Genomic DNA, 21,342 nt, shown 5'->3' on the forward strand with positions numbered 1-21,342 from the left:
GTCGTGTAAAAAATGGCCTATTTTCAATATTTTTTCCTCCATTGCGACGACATTTCCGGTGACCCCCCGGAAAAAAGGTGCGTCCGCGATGTCAGAATAACTCCTGAGTAAATTGTAAATCGAACGCTTGTTCAAAATTTCATCAAGATCGGTTGAGTAGTTTTCGAGAAAATTTGACAACCAACTTGGAGGTTCCGAGAAAAACGCGTTTAAAGTTTTGAATAACAATAATACCTGACTTGGAGCGCACACCTTCCAAAGGCTGTATGTCCGAAACTATTATTCGGATCGACTTGAAATTTAAATTTAGGACAATATTCTTGAGATGTTGTAGAAATTAATAAGACAAAAAATTGATTTTTAAATCCACGAAATCCATGTAACTCCTTAATAAAATTAAAATTTTCCTATCGCTTTCTTTGCCTTCCGACATATCAAAAATATATTGTAAAATCAAAACTAAAGGCGTAGTTGTTTTAATTCAAATAATATTTTTATTAATTCGTTTTAAATTTATTCACTTATTTTATTTATTACATATTTCCTTTACTTTGTGTACTTGTCTCTCTATATGTATATGTATATGTATGTATATGTTTATATATATATATTAAATACTAAAATATCTATATATGTATGCACACATGTGTAGTACATGAAATTTTTATGAAGAAAATTGTGAAAAAATTTTTTAAATTCATTTACAAACAAATATGTATATACATATATACATGTTAGAGAAATAACAACATTGCCCACATACATGCATGTGTACATACATATTGCATATGGGTAAATACATATTTACGTATTTGTTATATATATAAATATGTATATATATGTATATGCTAAGTTACGCAATCACCTGTAACAATAATTGACATAGAAATTTCAATATTCATATACATATCTATGCGTAAGTAGATGCATATATTTATATAAATTATAAGTCTTAATTGTAATGGTAAAGCAATTGAATATATAACTACAATGTAATGGTGGAAAATAAAATGCTTTTATATGTACAAATGTGGGATAAGAAATAATAATAATTAATGCATTTTTGTGTACGTCGTGATTTTGTAGTGAGTTTTTTCACATAAGCATGTTTATACATATATGTATGTATATATTTAATGTGAAAGTGCGATAAGAATGTGCAGACGATAAATGCTTACATTTTCACAAAAATAAAAATAATTAATTAATACAAAATTTTCATTGATAAATAGCACGTGCATAAGAGTGATTCCCTGAAACAGTTATGTGTATTTATGTATTTATTTTTTATTTTAAAACGACTATTTAACAATTCATGCTAATTTTAGGGCATTTTACTCTGATTTTTGTATAATAACAACAAAATTTTATTTAATAATGCGCAACTTCAACACATAAATATTCATATATTTTATTTTATTTTTCTTCAACTCATGCTTTCAGGCCAATATTTTTTTATGCATTAAAATTAAACAATATCATAAGAAAATAATTTTTGAAACTATAACAATTTTTGTAATACAAAATTTCTAATTTTAGATTCTTTAAATGCTTACAAAAAGATGTGCATAAGTGCGAAAAAGTATGAATAAATTTATTTATTTATATGTAAATGATATTTTCTATAAATTTTCAAGGCATGTATACATATGTATAACTTCACAAATTTTATATCGTATAAAACAATTAATATGCTTTTTTTGCTTTATTTAATTTATGCAACAAAAATATATATAATATATTCATTAGAATGTAATGTTTTCGCGTGATCGTTATAATTTTTTTTATTTTATTCCCTGTTTGGTCACCTCAAACATGTGTTTTGTTTTTTAATATTTTTTTCTCACATATTCACACAAACAATTCTTCGATAAATAACTAAGCGCATATAATAATTGTAATGCCCGAAAAAAATTTAAATCTAAAATTCCTAAATTTTATTCTATTTAGATGCCAAAAGGCTGGACATTTTTGTTTTGGAAGTTTTTTTTTAAACAATTTAATTATTTATTGTTAAAGAATTTTCCATAAAAAAAGTAGAGGTAATTCGAATCGCACCGCAAATTTTGGTTTTATCGAATTTTTCGGAAAATTTTCGAATTTTAAACACATAAATTCCCAATCATGCGTATTCCCACTTAGCAGTGAAATGTTTGAAACTTGCTTACGAATGCTAAATGCGCTGCAACACGGCGCATTTACTTGACTGCGAACTCAAAATTTCAAGCACTCACAAGTGAAATCAATGCTGCGATATTTCAACCAGCCCTTTGCGCTGGTCCAGCGTTCACACTGAGGTGCTGTTACTTTTATGTTGGGCGCCCGCCAGGGACACAGTTACGCTGGCGCCACTGAGCGTCCGACGCGGCAATGGCTTGGGCGGTAATTGGGGCTTATGTTGGCGTTGCTGTGCAACAGGTTGCTGCTTTTGCTCGTGTAGCTGTTGCAACTGACGACGCTCTACGTCGCCGATCTTCTCACGCACCGTTTTTTCGCGCTCTTGATACTCCACGTAGCCGGATTCATCGCTACACTCTGAGTCTGTGTCGTCGACGTTGCAATCCGGAGGCGGTGGTGCAGCTGCCACCAATTGGCGTTGCCGTTGACGACGTATACGCGTTGTGCTATTCGCTAAACCGTTCGCTTGCTGCTCAATTGTGTTCGTTTGTGCGCTGGGATCGTTCAGCGCGTGGGGCAAAGAGCCGTCACTGCCTGTGTTCATCTTCAGTGTAATTGTGCTCGAACTGCTGAATGTGGTGGCGTCACTGTTTTGACGGCGCTGCAGACGCGCTTCGAGTCTTTGGTAGATTTCATCGGCGGTGACGGGCGATTGCGCCTCACTGGACATGTTGAAAAAGTGTGCGTCGTCGCCGTCCATTAAAGTTGCTTGTTGTTGCTGCTGTAGTTGTAACAACTGTTTGTCGTGGCGGTATTGCAATGACAGATCATCTTGGTTAGCCGTCACAGTACTGGCCGTCTCGCAGCCGCTCGATATAGAGCCCTCATCGCTATCGGCACCGCTGTGTCGTTTACCGGTTGTGGAGTCGTTGTGTCCTTCCTGCAGCAAGCTGCTGGTTGTGGCGTTCGAGGAAGCGTTGGACGATATGGAAGACTGCGCTTGGTGACGGTATTGTAGGGGCGCCGAGGCATTCGTTTCTAAGCTGCTACCCTCGTCGCTGCTCAGTGAAATTTGTGCCATTTTGCGCATGGAATTGCGATGTAAAATATTTAAGATTGTCGCCTGTCGAAAATACATATCATCGGCGTCCAGATAATCCTCCTCACCATCACTGCAAACACCATCGCGTCGTAGGCCCACATGTGTTTCATCCTCTTCCCCCTCGCCGTTCACCTGTTGAGTACAATCGCTGGGTAGTAGATCACCCTCGGGATGTGCCATTGGGTCACTATTTATGGTTGGCAACAGGCTGAGCGGCTCCTCGTCATCTTTTAGTGTGCACAAATCGCTGAGACTGCTGCTGGTGTTCTTGTGCAATTGCATGTCGAAGTAGGGCAAAAGTTCTGTTGCTAGGGATGCATTTGCATCGTAGTCATTGTATTTCAGCAACTTCTCAAAGTCATCCGAGTCATCGGAACCGTAGCTATTACGCTGTTCTTCCGTTAGCTCTGAGTTTGGCGCAGTAGCGTTCTGTTGGCTGGCGCACTCTTTGGTTATGTGCTTATCATGACAGCATGAGCTAAGCTCCATATCTCCAGCCAACATATGCTTTAGCTTTTGTGATTCATCAAAGGAAACGCCACATAGCGGACGTGCTTTGCCTGTGCGTCTTATTGAGTGTCCACGTCGACAGCGTCTGCGGCCCAAAGTCATCGCGGGGTATAGTGAATCTTTTTGGCAACATGGTTTCATTTCTGGTTCATTGGTATCCTCCGCATCCTCACCTTCTTCTTCGCCGATTGCCTCTTCGATAGCCATTAGCTTCGGAGCGGACTTGGATCGCTCCAGCGGTGGTCGGTAGTTGTTACCACCAACGCTAAGTAATATTTTACGTCGCGGCAAACTGGGATTTTCGTACGCTGCATTGGCCAGGCTGAGACGAGCGTTCTGCTTCAGAATTTTTTCTCGTTTAAATTCACGCAGTGCACGTTCCAGATTTTCCTGCAGGGAGAAACGGAAGATGAAAATTGTGAGTATGCTTAGCTCATATCAAGACAGACTGCTCCAGTTACTCACCTTCAATGTATTGCAAATATCCTGTACCACCTTCTCCTTGCTGCAGAGTACCGCATGGCAGCGTAGCTCATGTTTGAGTTTACGTCCCTCATGTCGGTAAACCCAACAAAAGATGCGTGGATAGTTCTTTGGTGCACAACAGTGTGTGATACGATTGGCCCAGTACTCGGTGAGTCCGTGTTGACGTGTTGTGGCTTTCAGTCCACTCGCGCATACCTTGATGCGCATGATCATGTCGGGCTTATTATTTTGTGTGTAGTTGCGCCAGAGTGTGTTCAGTTGCTTCTCAACGCAACCCTCACCTATTAGTAAGTAAATAAGATACATTTTGAGTAAAGTGAATCATATAAAGGGGTTTCTGATATATTTCAAGTTTATGGGGAGATACTGTCGGCTCAAAAGGATTTGTATTAGAATAGTAGGAAATATTACTTCGTTCCTATGTATTTTTTAGGTTTAACTACTCACCTTTGGCCCAACCGGTTAGCACGTTGCCCAAATATGATACCTTATATTCGGGATCCGGTGTGCTTATGTCCACACTATGCAAACGTTTGCCCCACAAACGGCCGAGGCTGCGCGACAGGGTACGCATGGTTTTGCTGCCCAATTCAGCGGCTGCCTCGTCATCACCAGCCGCCACAGTACTGTGATCACAAAAGCGTTCCAGACCGCTCGAAGCACTTTGCAGTTCATCGGCCGTATCCGCTTCCAACTCCAGCACATCGGTGAAGTCCATTGTTTGAGCTGTATCTTCTTCGTTATTGTTGTTGCTCGAGCTAATATCACCATCATCTTTTGAGTAACGTTTGGAACGATCCAAATAGGGACCGTTGTTGCGCCGTCTGCCACCATATGTATGAAATTTGCCATCTAATGGTGTTTTGCCTTTATCCCCACTCGACTGGTGTTTTTCCAGCTTCTTCGTGTGCTGCTGATAGGTATTACCTAAAAGGCGTGCGATTGATGAACTCTTAACAAATGTACGTGGGCGGACCGGAGTGTTGTTGGCGTTGGCAGCCTGTTTTGCTGTTGTATTTGTTACTGCTGTGGACGGACTCGCCGTAGCTGTAGGCTTTTCGTTTTCATTTCCATTGGAGTCTTTCTGTTTCAAGGTCTTCTGACTGATGCGTCGTCCGAGTGTGGAGAACAGGGAGAGACGCTCTTTTGTGGAACTCTTTTTCTTTGGTTCTTCATTTGTGACTACTTTCTTTTTACTCTTCGTTGTTTCTTTATTTTGCTGTTGTTGTTGATATTGTAAATGTTCATTTGTTGAGAGTTTCGAGTTCGTGAAAATTGTCGAAGTTGCATTCGAATTCGAATTCAATCCGTTTGCTGCATTACCATTGCTCATGACTTTGTTGTCGAAAATATTGTTGTTGTTGTTATTGTTATTATGTGCAGCCACAGCAATAAAGTCGACCTCATCGCGCTGTTGCAACATTTCACCGTTGCCATTGGCAGCACTGTTCATGTTATTACTGTGTTTTACAGTCGCTGTTGTGACGTCCATCATGTTGTTGTTGGTGCTATTGTTTCTGCTATGTGTTTGTTGTATATATCGGCGTTATTATTGCCAATTAGATCACCGGTATATTATATAGCGGAATGTTGTTATTGTTACCACTTATTTGTTTATTACTAATATATCCGTTGCTAATGTTATTTGCTATTAATTGATTGTAGTTGTTGCTTTCTAATGATTTTTCATTGCTTTCATTGGCTTGTTTGGCTATTCAATCTTTACGATTTCCGTTTCTAATTTTGTTTACCATAGGAAATTGTAAATTGTTTTTGCTTTTTTTAATATCAGCGGCAACTAAAATCGCCAGTTTTTGCCTCCTTATATGTTTTTCAATATTTCTCCACCGATTACACTTCTAACCATGTGTGTTTTGTTTAAAACTCACTTTCCTTTTCTATCACTTATATTTGGTAGTTATTTTTTGTCGGTCTGTTGTACACATATCATTGACCTGCAAGAGAAAATTAATCAATATTAATATGGATGAATTACGCTATATAAATACGATAAGATAATGATAAGAATTCGATATACATATTTACTGGTCTTCATATTTACATCTATGCAAATATTTGATTCCAAATTTATTTATGTGTTGCTTTTCAATTATTTTTCTAATATTTTAAATTAGACCTTAGCGTTAAATATAACATTACAATGAATAGTATTGTAATCTTCAAGAGATATACTCATACTTCTAAATCCACTTCAGTGTTGAGAAATCCGGAAAAAAAATTTAGAAATAATAATTTTTTATAAGAAAAGTTTGGTCATCAGAACAAACTTTTAACGCATTGTTGTGATTTAGATTTGGTTGCAAATACTTTACGGATAGCAAATTCATGTTTAACATCGATATTGTCTAGAAAGGAAAGTGTTTATAAAGTAATAACAAGTTATGTACATAAGCATATATAATAAAGTTAATCGTAAAGAGTTGAGTAATTTTTTAACAATTAACCTCATTACACAAGATGCCACCTGAAAGTTCAATAAAACGATAAGGTAGATTTATTACTAAGTAAACCAAACAACATTCGTTTGATAAGCAACCGCACGACCATCAAGTGTAAGAATGAGAGTTTCCTAATATAAGAGTGATTCAAAGAGTAATTCTGTAATTCTTAGAAACATCAGAAAATATTAATAATATACATATGAATACATAATAGTTTCAAACATTTGAGAGAAGTATAAGAGAGATGTATTACTTTTGAATAATCTAAAGTTAAGTAAATAACTGGCATTGGCATTTATAGGTTTTTATTTAAGCAGCTGCAAGTTTTGAAAATATTTTGACCAAAATGAAATCTCCGTGTGAGTCAGGAGCACGATTTTTCTGTAGTGTTTCGAGTGAATAGACACGAGTTTATAGGGCGGCTTGCCGATCACCTAATTATCTTTCTATGAATTACGGCCTTGTCACTGGGTGGACAATATCAAATTGCCCGTATATTTGATAAGTAAAAATTGGGGGGACACAATAAAAATTTTAGAACTCTCCTCTGTAGTAAAAATTCAGGACTAATATCACTTGTTTGGTTTATGCCACTTTGACGATTTAAATTAAATCCGTTGAGTCCGGTTTCAAATTGAAAGATTGAATAATTTTTGATTTGATGGGCTTCTCATGAGAAATTTCCTTTCAATGATATTGTATTTATTTAGAATCCCTTTCTAATACAGTTTTCTTTTCTCAAAAAAATTTAACATTTATTCTGCCTTTTATTCGGATTTCCGAATTGTGAATCAGAGTTAACCAGCGTAATAGGAAGACATTTTTTGTTTTTTTTTTATCATGAAAAAAATGGAACACATTCAAAGAGGTAATGCAGCATTTGTATAATGCTAAAAAAACGCTAAAACGCTAAAAGATACATGTATATGTATATGCTGCATTTAGAACGAAATATTAAAAACCCATAAGGTTAAAAAGAATTATTGCACCAGTTTCAACAAAATTTGAAATATGTTTAAAATTTTTTTAGGTAAATATTGTATATATTACAGTGGAACTTCTCCAACTCGAATCACCATAATCCACAAAAAAAATTCGAGTTAGAGAGACTTCGAGTTATAGAACATTCATTAAAATATAAAATTTTCCAAGAAGCTGTAGAATATAGATTTATACACTGTTTTATTTATTTATTTCGAATAAAGTTTTATGGACATACGATAAAAGATGTTTTCTGTAATTTTGTTTGTTGTATTTTGCCATTGTTTGGCTCTTGACGTCTCTATCTGTATGAATTATGCAATCCATAAGTGCAATATTATATTTTTTGTTCGCTTCCGTATGATATAGAGAGACTAAATTTTGAATTATGCCCTTGTCGAAAAGTTGGATTTATGGAAGGAAATTTGTATGAAAGTTACCTTCTATTGCCACATCAAGAGTTCGAGTTATGAAGAACTTCGAGTTATAGAAAATCGAGTTCGGAAAGGATATTTGTATGAAATTTGGCTTCTAAACGCTATTGCCAATTCAAGTGTCCCAGTTATGGAGATCTTCGAGTTATGGAAGTTCCACTGTATATATATATATATTTAGTACGAGGGTCTTGACGTTATTGTCGGGTATACATAGCACCCTTAACATCTGACACAAGTATTAGGACTTGTTTCGGTCACAGCCACATGGTTACTAATTCTGAAAATGTTTAAATATGATTTAGATGTTATATTATATAGAAGATACTGCTATCATAAAATTCTGTTCCGCTTCATCATCCGCAAATTTGTTCGAACATTTTCAATTTTTCGTTAATTGAGAGTATAAGCAAATAAAATTATTATTTTCTGAAGCAAATTTTTCAGAAGTAATAAGAAAAAGTACATATTTAATTGAGCTAATTTTTTTCATGCGCATTCGAGAAAATATCCATAGGATTGAAATGCGAACACATTCAGATTTAAAGACAACTTTCGAACAAAAAAAAATGTATTAGTTTCTTTTCATACCGACGGAATTATTCTATATTCTCAGGTATTGAGAAATAATACCAATTGAGTTAACTTTCAATAGTAACTTTTTCTATTTTCTTATTAAAAATATATTAAATGAAAATGAGCGGTTTTAAATGTGAAAAAGTACTGCTTGCTAACGAATATGTTGATCATCAAGAGATTTTCCAACATATGTAAATGACATTATATTTTTGTATACTTATTTGGCTCTAACTTCAAAAGTGGTCTCAGTCAGCATAAGTCTGGAAACTATACTAACTTTTTATCTAATATATATTATATTTATCTTAAATCGTTTGACAATAGATGAGACAACTGATCAAATAGACATTTTAAGAATATATGCACCCAGAACACAATAAAAAACATCAATAGCGAATGTCACCTTTGTCAATTTCATAATTCTATGTGATACGAGTTTACTAAATGAAAAGTCAAATTGTGTGCATCTAGTTAAAAATACTACAATAAGTTTAATTATAGCCATTGACGTCGCTTAATTAGTTTTGCATGAAACAAACTTCGTACCTCTCATCCACAACCTCTTTTTTAGCACAATTTTCAGGTTAGTTTAAAACGCAGTCCATTTTTTATTTACACTCAGACAATATTTGTTTTTTTTTTATAATTTGCACACTTAACACGAACTGTTATTGCAAAACACTTAAATAATATTAAATAATATTTTTTTGTTGTTTTTTGTTTTTTAATAAATCAGCACATTTTAAAAGTTAGAGATTTCTTAAAATTTCCACTTTAATTGCGAATTGCAGCACACACACTAGTTTCCAAAATTTTGCCAGTTTCTTCACTGATTTCTCGAAAAAAAAGTTTACGTTTCGCGGTTTGTAAAAATTCAATTTGCAAATATCCCGTTAAATTGTTTACGCTCGCCCATTGACGCGTCGGCTTGCGAGGAAAGTGAACGACTAAAATGGCTAATAAGCCGCCAGTGAGCACTCGTACGCTGAGCACTTTACTGGAGTAATTCGTTTATTTTTTACTTATTTTTGACGCGTTCTTTTTTTTGCACAAATAAATACGAAGGTACGCAAATACATACGGACGCAAAGGCATTTATTTGATTGTATCGTGTATTACACGTCTTATATATGTTTGTATGAATATGAGTGCATGTGTGTGCTGACGCGATTTAAGTGTGTTAAATGTTGATAAATCGCTCAACTACACGATAGCACCAACAGCTGTACTCATATATATGTATGTGCATGTAATTGTATTGAAAAAAATAAACAAAGCACTTGCCATTGCAATTATTTTTTGGTGCGAAGATTTTGATAAGATAATAGATATGTACATATTTAATATGTATGTACGTATATTTATTTATTCATTATTTAATAAAAATTGAATGAAATAATGTTTGATTAATGAAACTTATTTGCTTGCGAGTAGTTAAGACGTTGTTAGTTGAAGGGTTGATGAAGCGTTGGTGTTTTGATACGGAAAAGTGAGGGAAAATAGCTCAGTGTGTACATAATATTAATTTTTTTTAATATTTATCTGGTGTTATTTCCTGTGAAATCAGGCGATTATATGAAGTCTATTAATGTATAATATAGTATTTATATTTAAAATATATTTAAACATTATTGAAGTTTTTTAGAACTGACGTATACTTAATATCAAACTCTATATATGTTTCCTTTTAGCTTTTAATTTTTTAATTGCCGGATATCACAGTATTTTATTTATAAAATTGATTAACTTTGAGTTTACATATTTTGTAATACTTGCTGGATTCGAATAGTTGTATACTAGGTTGAAACTCCCAGCTCTGAAAAGTAAATTTGCTTAAATAAGGTTACATCTCCTATTGACATCTTAATGCACTTAAAAAATAAGGATTTTTTTGTTTGAAGGATTTTTTAAATATATAATATTTAAACTTCATGTTGTCAAAAGAAATAACTCAAAACTTATATTTCCACATTTATTTTTTTTTTTTTTAATTTATATAGTAATTAATAAATCAATTATTTTGAAACTATGTGCATACAAGATTAACGCGAAAATAATCAATTAAGGGGTTATGGGTTTCAAAATTTCAAAATTTGAAAAAAAAAATGTTATATATAATATCAAATCAATAAGAGATATTCCCTAAGATATATACTCTAAGAGATATACCCTTTGAAGGTTGCGCCCATCCGACCAAGTCAGTATGAATGTAAAACTTTAAACGCGTTTATCTCAAAACTCTATTTTTCAAGTCGGTGGAAACGATTTCACGAAAAGTCATGAAGCGATTTTGTTAAAATTTTGCACAAATCTTTAAAATAACTTTACCTAGTTAATTAACGAAGGATTTTTCTTTATATATTTTATAACTTTTTTATGTCGAAAATATGCCTAAAAAAGTAAGTTTTTTGGTTCTGTCAAAAATACAAATTTCAATATTTTCAATAATTTTGTCATACACATACGTTCTTTAAAGCTTTGTTTACGATTTTTAAAAATATATACAAAATGGTTTGACTAATAAAAAATGTGTGCTAGTAAAATTGTTAAACAAATATACGTCACTAACTGGTTAATATTTGCTTAACTTTTTGCACTTTACAGTTATAAAAATGAGAATTTAAACAATAATCTAATTAAGTTGAGCTAATACCCAAATTAAGCAAGTACACATTTATGTAAAAATGTGTTAAACATACAAATTTCTTTTATCTTTATGCATTCATAGATATTTTGCAAATGTTTATGGCCAACAGCGTGAGTGTGACGCGTGCGTTCCCCAAAAAAAATCTTACCAACCACAGTATTTGCCTTAAGTGTCTAAAATTTCTACGTATGTACATATAAGTGGTTGGCATGTGACCAAAAGAATTTATGGGGCTTTCTCATTTATCAAATGCATGCAAAAAGTTAAAGATACACACATACTTATATGGTATTATAGAAATATATAGCTACAATCCCGTAGTATCTCGGGAATCTAAAAAATTTGGACTTTTCGGGAGATTTCGGTATTATATTATGTACCATTTTATTTTTTGTGCATAACATATACATATGTATATTACTTTAGGTAAAAGCTAGGTATTAGCTTTTATCATTCGAATTTTTATACGGAATCAGGTGCTTTTCATATTCGAATATGGTTAACCATTGAGTATTAACCAAATATTCGGAATAAGTTGATTTGGAACATTAGGAGTCGCTCGGGTGTTCGAAAATAGTTCAAAAATATTAATATTTCATTTCATTAACCATGTTTGAATATTCGACTAATTGAATAATAACAGTTTATAAGAATTATGTGCAATACTGCCAGGTCCTAAACGTTTACAAATTTGTATACCAGACATACAAATTTGGAAAATAGAAGATATATGTTGGAGATTTCGGATTATGGAAAATATATATTACTTTCGAATATTGATTAAGGAAGTGATTTCTTTTTATGTGGACTAATTAAGTTGTTTTTGAAGACTATGGACTTTTCTTCGATCACATTTGACACCGCAGAAACGTTGTTAATAATATTGAGTTGAAGCCATAAGTAAGGAAAACCTTACAAATTTAAGAAGAGAAATTATAAGTTCTGAATATATTAAAATTGTGATTGTGTGTTCAAGCATTTATTTTCACATCTTATTATAAAATAATGTTCTATTCGATATTACGGGATTCTGGAATCCCGTTTTGCATTCTATATTCAATACACAGTTCTTCAAATGTGGTTGTTATGATATACTCTAATCAGAATACGATAATCGCGGTGGGAGTAGTAATTAATCAAAAGAAAAAATGTGTCCACATGGTACTTATTCAAATAATTAAATAAAATGGTTTAATATACTCAGATAAGAAAATGAAACGACGATCTTGATAAACAAATTATATTTTGATTTTGTAAATAAATCTAAGTCTACATACATACATATATAGCAGTTGGTAAATATTTATGAAATTAAAGAAGATAAGAAGCACTTCAATAGTGTTTGTTTTATTATTACTAAACTGAAAAAAAATACGATTTAAAAATATGTTTACGATGTAAAGGTCATCAATTCGTAGTCGATCTTTTTATACTCTCGCAACAAAGTTGCTAAAGAGAGTATTATAGTTTTGTTCACATAACGGTTGTTTATGTCACCAAGAAATAAAATAGTTAGATTTGGGTTTATATATAACCCCCAAATCGGTTATTTGTATATATCTCGCAAACCAATAGAGCTATATAAAGCAAACTTTCTGCAGCCGTTTTTTTAGCCACTTCCTAATACAGTCAAAAAATGAAAGAAATCGGATAATAACCACGCCCACCTCCCATACAAAAGTTAGGTTAAAAATTACTAAAAGTGGGTTAACTCACTAACGAAAAACGTCAGAAACGCTAAATTTCACATAAAAAATTGCAGATGAAAGCTGCACTCAGATTTTATGAGTCAAAAACCATATCTCAGGAACTACTCGACAGATTTCAATGAAATTGGGTATACAATATTTTATTGACACCCTGATAACACGGACAAAAAATGGGCGAAATTGGTTCACAACCACTACTACTTTCCTTATAACTCAATTTTGAATTTCATCTTATTCCTTCACTTTATAATACATACATAAGGAATGAATGAAGATAGCGGAATAAAACTTTACACAAATAGTGTATATCTTCTCTGACTTCATTTGTGAAAAAATTGTCGAAAACGGACTATAACTTTTCAAGGCCCCAGATATCGAACATGTAGAACTCAGCTCCTAAGGGTAAATTTTAACCGAAAATTAGGTGTTTTCTTCTAATAGTATTCTGTTCCAAAAAATAATTAAAATCGGGTCATAACATCTCCTAGCTCCCATATACCTAATTATTGGTTTTTCAACAATACGGTGGGCTTTATTCCGCATATATGTATTGGTTAATATGTGAGATATCTTAGCAAAATTAAGTGACCTTGCTGGTGAAAATGAATGAAATCGGCCCTCATATACTATATGTGACGTTTTCGTATTCTATTAAACTTTATGCCGAATCTATTGGTAAATTTGTGTGTTATAAATTGCGAGAGTATAAAATGTTCGGTCACATCATTACTTGTTAGACATAAAATTAATCTCTTGTTAAAGAAACCTTGCCTGCTCCGTTTTAAGCACTCAAAAGATGTTTTATTAGTATTATTATTATGTAATATATAACTGAGATTTTTAATTTGCACAATTTCTTCCAAGCTTTAATCATTATCTTATCATTCGCATGTCTCAGTGTTACTTTAATTAAATATTTTACTAGAGCGCCCAAGCAAGTGTGCGCTAGGGATTAAAATAGATCCTATACAATAAACTGAATGGTTTTTTGAAATTAAAATAATATAATTGTACATTATTATGAGCGCATGACAACCATATTATGTGTTTAATCATATTTTGATAAGTGAGTTGACTTTGAACGATTATATTATGCGCCAAGTGCTCAGTTCTGACCTTTTTGAAAGCACACTGATGTATAAAACAGAAGTGCAAAACCGATAAATGAGTCTAATTTTAAAGCTCCTTGTTGCCTTGCCACATGCAGCATATTATATTGAATGTTTAGACTTTCGATCAAGTAGAAGTGAAATAATTTGACTGATTGGCTTTATTTTGAAAGTGAGGAAGTTCGCACGTAACGCATTATCGGAATTTTATGATGCTTATTTGTTTCAATGATAAATGTTTTGTTTTATTTGGCTTAAAGTGGCATTGTTTTGATTTGTTGTTTGCAGAGTGTGAGTATGTATGTACGAATCATACAGATATGGTCAAGTGCCTGCGTACATTTGATTGACAGTCGTTGATTTCTGTGATTTACGTAAGAAATTTGAAAAGCTCGTTAGGACCAACACTTGTAGTTTATAAACTGAAATAAATATTTATATGTATTTCTGGAAATAGTGAATGATGAAGTAGCATATTTCTTTGTTGTTGCCCCAATCAGACCGTGAGTCTGAGGTATAGAATTGCAAGCAAATGTCATGTATTTTCTTTGAAATTGTATGGAATTGTTTGCGGTTTCTGATAAATTGTATTGCTTATTCTCCGTGGAATGCATTAATATTAATGGAGCTTTAAATTATTTCATAATAATACATTTTTATATTACCTCTAATACAGTTTAAAACTCTACTTTTATTTCTATATCATTCAGATGGTGTAAACTTTCAGTGGCGAACGCCGCACAGTGTGACACTAGCGTTCAAGAACGGTACAAACAATTCTTCTTCTTCTTGACTGGCGTAGACACCGCTTACGCGGTTATAGCCGAGTCCAAAACAGCGCGCCACGTATCCCTCCTTCTGGCAGTTTGGCGCCAATTGGTTATTCCAAGCGAAGCCGTATTATTTTCTCCAGCATCAGGTTAAAGAAATCACACGAGAGTGAGTCACCTTGTCTGAAAACTCGTCTGGTATCGAACGGCTCGGAGAGGTCCTTCCCGATCCTGACGGAGCTTTTGGTGTTGCTCAACGTCAGCTTACACAGCCGTATTAGTTTTGCGGGGATACCAAATTCAGACATCGCGGCATAAAGGCAGCTCCTTTTCGTGCTGTCGAAAGCAGCTTTAAAGTCGACAAAGAGATGGTGTGTGCCGATCCTATTTTCACGGGTCTTCTCCAAAATTTGGCGCATGGTGAATATCTGGTCTGTTGTTGATTTTCCAGGTCTAAAGCCACACTGATAAGGTCCAATCAGTTTGTTGACGGTGGGCTTTAGTCTTTCACACAATACGCTCGACAGAACCTTATACGCGATGTTGAGGAGGCTTATCCCACGGTAACTGGCGCAAATTGTGGGGTCTCCTTTTTTGTGTATTGGGCAGAGTACACTGAGATTCCAATCGTCAGGCATGCTTTCTTCCGACCATATTCTGCAAAGAAGCTGGTATTTGAATAGCTCGGCCGGTAATCCATCGGCACCCGCCGCCTTATTGTTCTTCAAGCGGGTAATTGCTATTCGAATTTCTTCACGGTCGGGCAATGGAACATCTGCTCCATCGTCGTCGATTGGGGAATCGGGTTCGCCATCTCCTGGTGTTGTACTTTCACTGCCATTCAGCAGGCTGGAGAAGTGTTCCCTCCACAAACTCAGTATACTCTGGTCATCAATAACTAGATCACCTCTGGGGGTCCTACAGGAGTGTGCTCCGGTCTTGAAACCTTCAGTTAGTCGCCGGATCTTTTCGTAAAATTTTCGAGGATTACCCCTGTCGGCCAGCTTGTCAAGCTCTTCATACTCACGCATTTCGGCCTCTTTCTTTTTTTGTCTGCAAATGCGTCTCGCCTTCCTTGTGTTTGTTGACGTGTGCGCTTTTCTACACAGAGGCGGGTGCGTATCTTAGCTGCTACAAGATAGTGGCCCGAGTCGATGTTGGGACCACGAAGCGTACGCACATCAAAAACACTGGAGACATGTCGTCCATCTATCACAACATGATCGATCTGGTTGCGAGTGATTCGATCCGGGGACACTACTTGGCTGTCTGGCTTGATGGATTTTCTTATGCTGGAATCTAGTACTACAGACGACCATATTTCGGACCCCGGCGAAGTCGATCAGCCTCAGACCGTTTGGTGATGTTTCGTCATGGAGGCTGAATTTTCCGACTGTTGTACAAACAATTATACAATCTAAATTGACTCAATACAATAGTGCCAAATGGTAATGGAGAAAATATGTTTTCCAGGATAATTGAAAGTTAAAAAAATTAACATACAGATAAAGGTTAATAAAACATGAAAGTCTCCCGCATTCATAATTGGATAATATTCGACCGAACAGACCACATCCAGAGTTCAGTGAAGAATATATAGCAGTTATAACTGAGAGGTATACGAAGACGTATGGGACGACTAGGCGCAATTTACGTCGAGATCTTAAACTGAAAGCGTACAAAATCCAATGCAAAATGCTTGTGCAAGAACTGAAGCCGACCGACCATCCCATGCGACATCGCTTGACTCTTTGGGCTCTTAAAAAGTTCCAATTCCCTATTAAATTTGAATTTTATGTATTTTTCTTTAAAAAAGTAGGGAACCTCGAAATGGATCACCCTTTATAAATCGAATGTATGTATAAGTATATGGTGTGACTGCATCTACTATATTATTTATGTAAATAAAAGATTAGCATATTGGAAATACCACAATATCAATTTGCGACAGCACGAGACTGAATATTATGCGCAAATATTCCGATAAACAAATGTGTGTGTGTGTGTGTGCTTGTGTGGTGTGCAAAGACTCAAACGGACATGGGTGTGTAAGTTCGTTGCAGCAGCTGCACAACTCAACTGAGTTGCTTATAAAACCACTAAATAAATCACAATCAGAAGTCAAACACAACGCTTAAGTCTGTTGGCAATAATATTTTCTGCAGCTTAGCACCCCATCGAGCGGACACTAACTGCCCATAAACATGAAAATTATAAGCACTTGAGAATAAGTGATTAGAATGCGTCTTTGTGTGAGTAATTAAAATGCAAGACGACGTCAATCAGTTGTATGTCACTGATAGGAAGAACGTGCCAACTGAATACATACATTTGTATATGCATATATATCTATATATATATACATATATATTTATATTATATCTATTTGCATGTGTCTGTGTGTACATACCGATATCAGAACGGATTTTGTGGCTCGGAATCATGATTGCATGCGATCGCACGTGATCTCAAGTCAGGAGGAAATATTGAGCACGTACTTGCACTGCGGAAGTTAAGGCCTTTGTGTTAAGGACTTTGAGCTTTTGAAATTGGGCTTGCACATAAATTTCTTCGGACTTATTCACAGTTTTATGATTTTTTTCAAAGCAAAGCTTATTTATGGCCGTGATCAGCGTGTCCAAGCTACGTGAGCATGACTAATCGTGCGCTTATACATTTCTTTATAGCCTTCTACACGCTTTCGTTGTAAATAATGTGCTTTCTTGACAATGCACGCTACTTCTGCGCGCATTTTATTCTTATGAATTTTACTTTTGTAATTTTAGTGTGGCTCTAGTGCACTCATTATTGCGACAAAGGCAACGGATCATTAAGATTAATCACTTGCATTTAATTTTTATCACTGACCTTACTTGTTGACGTCCATAAGATATGCTGTTACAGAATATAGAAATATACATATATGTTTGGTATAATCATATCGCTTGTATAACGCACTTTCCGCTTTACTTCAATGGAATTAATTATTTTTCTAAATAAACTAACCACACACACTTGATTGCGCTTTTATTCAGAGTCGTTAATTACCTGTCATCATTTGCTTTTATGTTCTACTTGTGTTCATCAATTGTGGCTAAATTAACATTATTGTGAAATATAATTTTAATTGTTTCAACAACTAGCGCGCACAATGAAGCATTAAGCAACTAATTGAAGTCTGAGATGCTACTGGTGCAATTTAGAGCACTGAGTAAAATAGTACATAGTTGAGCGTCCTTTTGTCACTCGTCCAAGAAAGTAAGAGTGAGAGTTACAGAATTTTGGCGCACATCAGAAATTGATCAATTAAGCAGCTCGATAATTTGCTGATTTATGTCGATTTACCATACAAAAGAAAAATCTTATTTCACTACATCAATTTTTAAACGAATACAATTCGGCTTGAAACTGGAAAGCAACTCTATGGGTAGTTGTCCTCGCTGAAAATTTGGTTGTGGCTATTGATAAAATAACAATCACATGTTAAAACTTCAACTTCTTATGAAAAGCAAAAACAAAAATGTATAACAGTTAATCGTTGATCGAGTACCCGCTGTGTGAAAAGCTAAAATTAATGAATTATTATCTTAATGTATTAAATTAATTAATGCAAAAAGGCTATTAAGTACAATTGGCCACACTTGACAAAAGTGCCTAATGATTTTGAAAATAGTTAAAAGACATTCCACAAAATTGAACACTAGTGAAATATAAAACTATTCTTCAGAAATTTTTTCTTGATAAAATACAGACACTTCTTCACGCAACTCTATAATGATAGGCACTTAGCTCCTTAAGTTTAATTTAACTAGAAAGACTTTGCACTTCTGTGAACTTTGATCATGAAATTGCTTATTCGTTGGTTATATAATTCAGGTGACATTATAAATAATTAAGATGATTTTCGGACAGCGTGAGAAACAATTAGACAAATGTTTTAGTAATGCATAAAATTAGAATCAATTACGCAATCCTTCTTATTCATAATATAGGCGAATACATGTAATACATATATAATTGTGTAAATGTATGTACCAAGTAGAGTCAAGTTGACTGAACTTCCTTTGCGACATTTCCTACCACCAATAGGTATTTTCCGCAGCAAAGTAATATGACAGAAAAGGAAAATATAGAGTATTTTGAGTTTTACTTACAAATAAATTGTTTAGCACTTTTATGCTGAGTGAACACATTTTATTGTTGAGTGCAAATTAAAAGTGTTAAAATGTATTTTTTTACTTGAAATATTAAGCTACTTGGCTAAGGAAAAAGTATGCATAATAAGAAGGTGTTAATTAATTTTCACACATTAGGATGACCTTTAACATATTTTTTAATTAGTAATTAACTCCAAAATGCGGATTTCTCGAATTACTAAGTAATGATAGAAGTTTATATCGTTTTATTTCTTTTTATTTTTGGTGTATGACTTTTATTTAAATGCGAAAAATATATTGATATTAGAACGAGCTTTACTTTTCAATACAACATTTCATAAATAAAATTGTAAAGTTTATTTTATTTCTGTTTACAAAAGTTTTTAAAGGTTATACATATCGCTCATTTACATGAATACATGTAATATACCTAATATAATGCTGAGCATAAGTGGGCTAAAAAGAGTGTACTGAACCTTTTCGTAGGCACAAATGTGACCCCTTTTGAATTAAGTCGTTATTTGTGAAAAATATGAATCAATTTCCCTGTCTAAGTTAAATGTGTCGTTATTCCTGAAAAAAGCAACATGAAAATTTTAATTTCTTTTTCACAAATATCGTTCTAACACAAAATACATATGTCTTTCTTTCTGAAAAAACTACATACCTAATTCTGACACAACTGAGATGTATCGTTGTTGTGGTTAAAAACTAATGCAATATAACAAGTTTAATAACGTCACATTCTTATTTCACGGTTCATTTTTCTACGCATCAGAATACAATTTTTATACAATATGGACGATGAAATTGCACACATTTCTGCATACTCAACTCAAAAATCGTGTTTTTTGAGTTGTGACACTATTCATATAAATGAGCGATATGTACATTTAATTTAAATTTTACTTCTACATAATAATTTGTATTTTAAAATTTTTAAATTACAACATTTAATAAATATCGGATGCATATTTCCATTTTCATTAATATTTATTTTCTAATTTTCATTTATTTTTTTTTTTTATTTTTTTTTTGACAGCGCAATTCTCGTTAACACCTCTTTTCATTAATACCGCATGCTTAGCCGATTATGATTATGTTCGTACTTATTTGCTCGCCGATTTAATATCTTTTATACAGTTAATAAATGAGTAAATACAAAAAATTGCTTTTCATTCTGTGAAATATTTGGAAAAATTCCATTCGTTATGAGAAATTTCAATATTGATTATGATAGTCAAATTTAACAGATTTTTTATTGATTTCAACGTCAGAGAGTCTGCTCAATAATGATGGTATGCATTTATAGGGTGCCTTTTTGAAGCTATTGAAAATGAGAAAGTGTAATAATTTAAAAAACAATAATAAATTCACATAAAAATAGTGACAATAATTTATAAATATACTTATTTTAAGTTTTTCGAAGTATTTAAATATTAAATAAATAATTTCTAAATAAAATAAAATTTTTTGAATTCAGATTTTAAAAATAATAACAAAGTTAAAATCGTATGGAATGAAAATATTCAAAAGAAATTAAAGAAAGCAAATGTTATGAAGAATGACAGTCAAAATTGTTTAAGGTTATGCTAATATTACCATTATAAATAAATATATCACGAGTGAATTTATATACATTTATATGTACATGTATACATATGTATGTATGTAAGTACATTTGTATTTTAGTTTGAGGCAGACTTGCGACCTCTTTAAGAAATATGTTGTTAGCTATTAGACGTCGAAGTCACAATAATTTTGCATATAACTACATAAATAAGTGGACAAATGTAAATATATATTCACATACAAATCTACATAGCAGTGATGGCATTAACTCGGAGCAAGCAGATGCTTCGCGTTTCACGCTACTGTTACGTTTATCTAATATGAAGTGAGTAAGTGTGCTTCATTTGTTTGTTGTTGTCGTGGCTGTTGTGCTAGTAAATAGTTCCTTGTGAGTTTTTTAAGCAACTCTGTAGCGACCGTAACTGTTAATTATCATCGCCAACTGCTGTCATCCCCCGTCTCTTTCATCTAAAATTTTCTTATAGCTTTTTTTGCTTTGTCGCCAGTAATTGCTGTTCCGCGCTGCGCGCTGTGCATTCTGTGACACATTTTCCGCCCCTCGGATGAAGTCAAAAGGTGAATAAGAAAAAAATTATAAAAAAACACTGTATTTGTTGTTGGCTGTTTTTGCAGCATCGCATCTTTTTTGCATGGTAAATAGTAACTGTGTTGACTTTTTTGCCTTTAATGTTGTTGGTTTTTTATT

The 21,342-nt window shown here is 33.7% G+C and overlaps 1 protein-coding gene across 1 annotated transcript; it reads right to left on the minus strand.

The window, feature by feature from the left end:
- Nucleotides 1-1,772: 1,772 nt before the first annotated feature.
- On the minus strand, nt 1,773-9,633 carry LOC105213694 (uncharacterized). Its single transcript, XM_011186698.3, has 4 exons — nt 9,219-9,633; nt 4,664-6,171; nt 4,196-4,497; nt 1,773-4,120 (listed from the first exon to the last, which is right to left on the minus strand). The coding sequence occupies exons 2-4, from the start codon at nt 5,709-5,711 to the stop codon at nt 2,288-2,290; spliced, it is 3,183 nt and encodes a 1,060-aa protein (XP_011185000.2). The 5' UTR covers nt 5,712-6,171; nt 9,219-9,633; the 3' UTR covers nt 1,773-2,287.
- Nucleotides 9,634-21,342: the final 11,709 nt, after the last annotated feature.

The sequence above is a fragment of the Zeugodacus cucurbitae genome, chromosome 2, assembly GCF_028554725.1.
Source record: "Zeugodacus cucurbitae isolate PBARC_wt_2022May chromosome 2, idZeuCucr1.2, whole genome shotgun sequence".
Lineage (NCBI taxonomy): Eukaryota > Metazoa > Arthropoda > Insecta > Diptera > Tephritidae > Zeugodacus > Zeugodacus cucurbitae.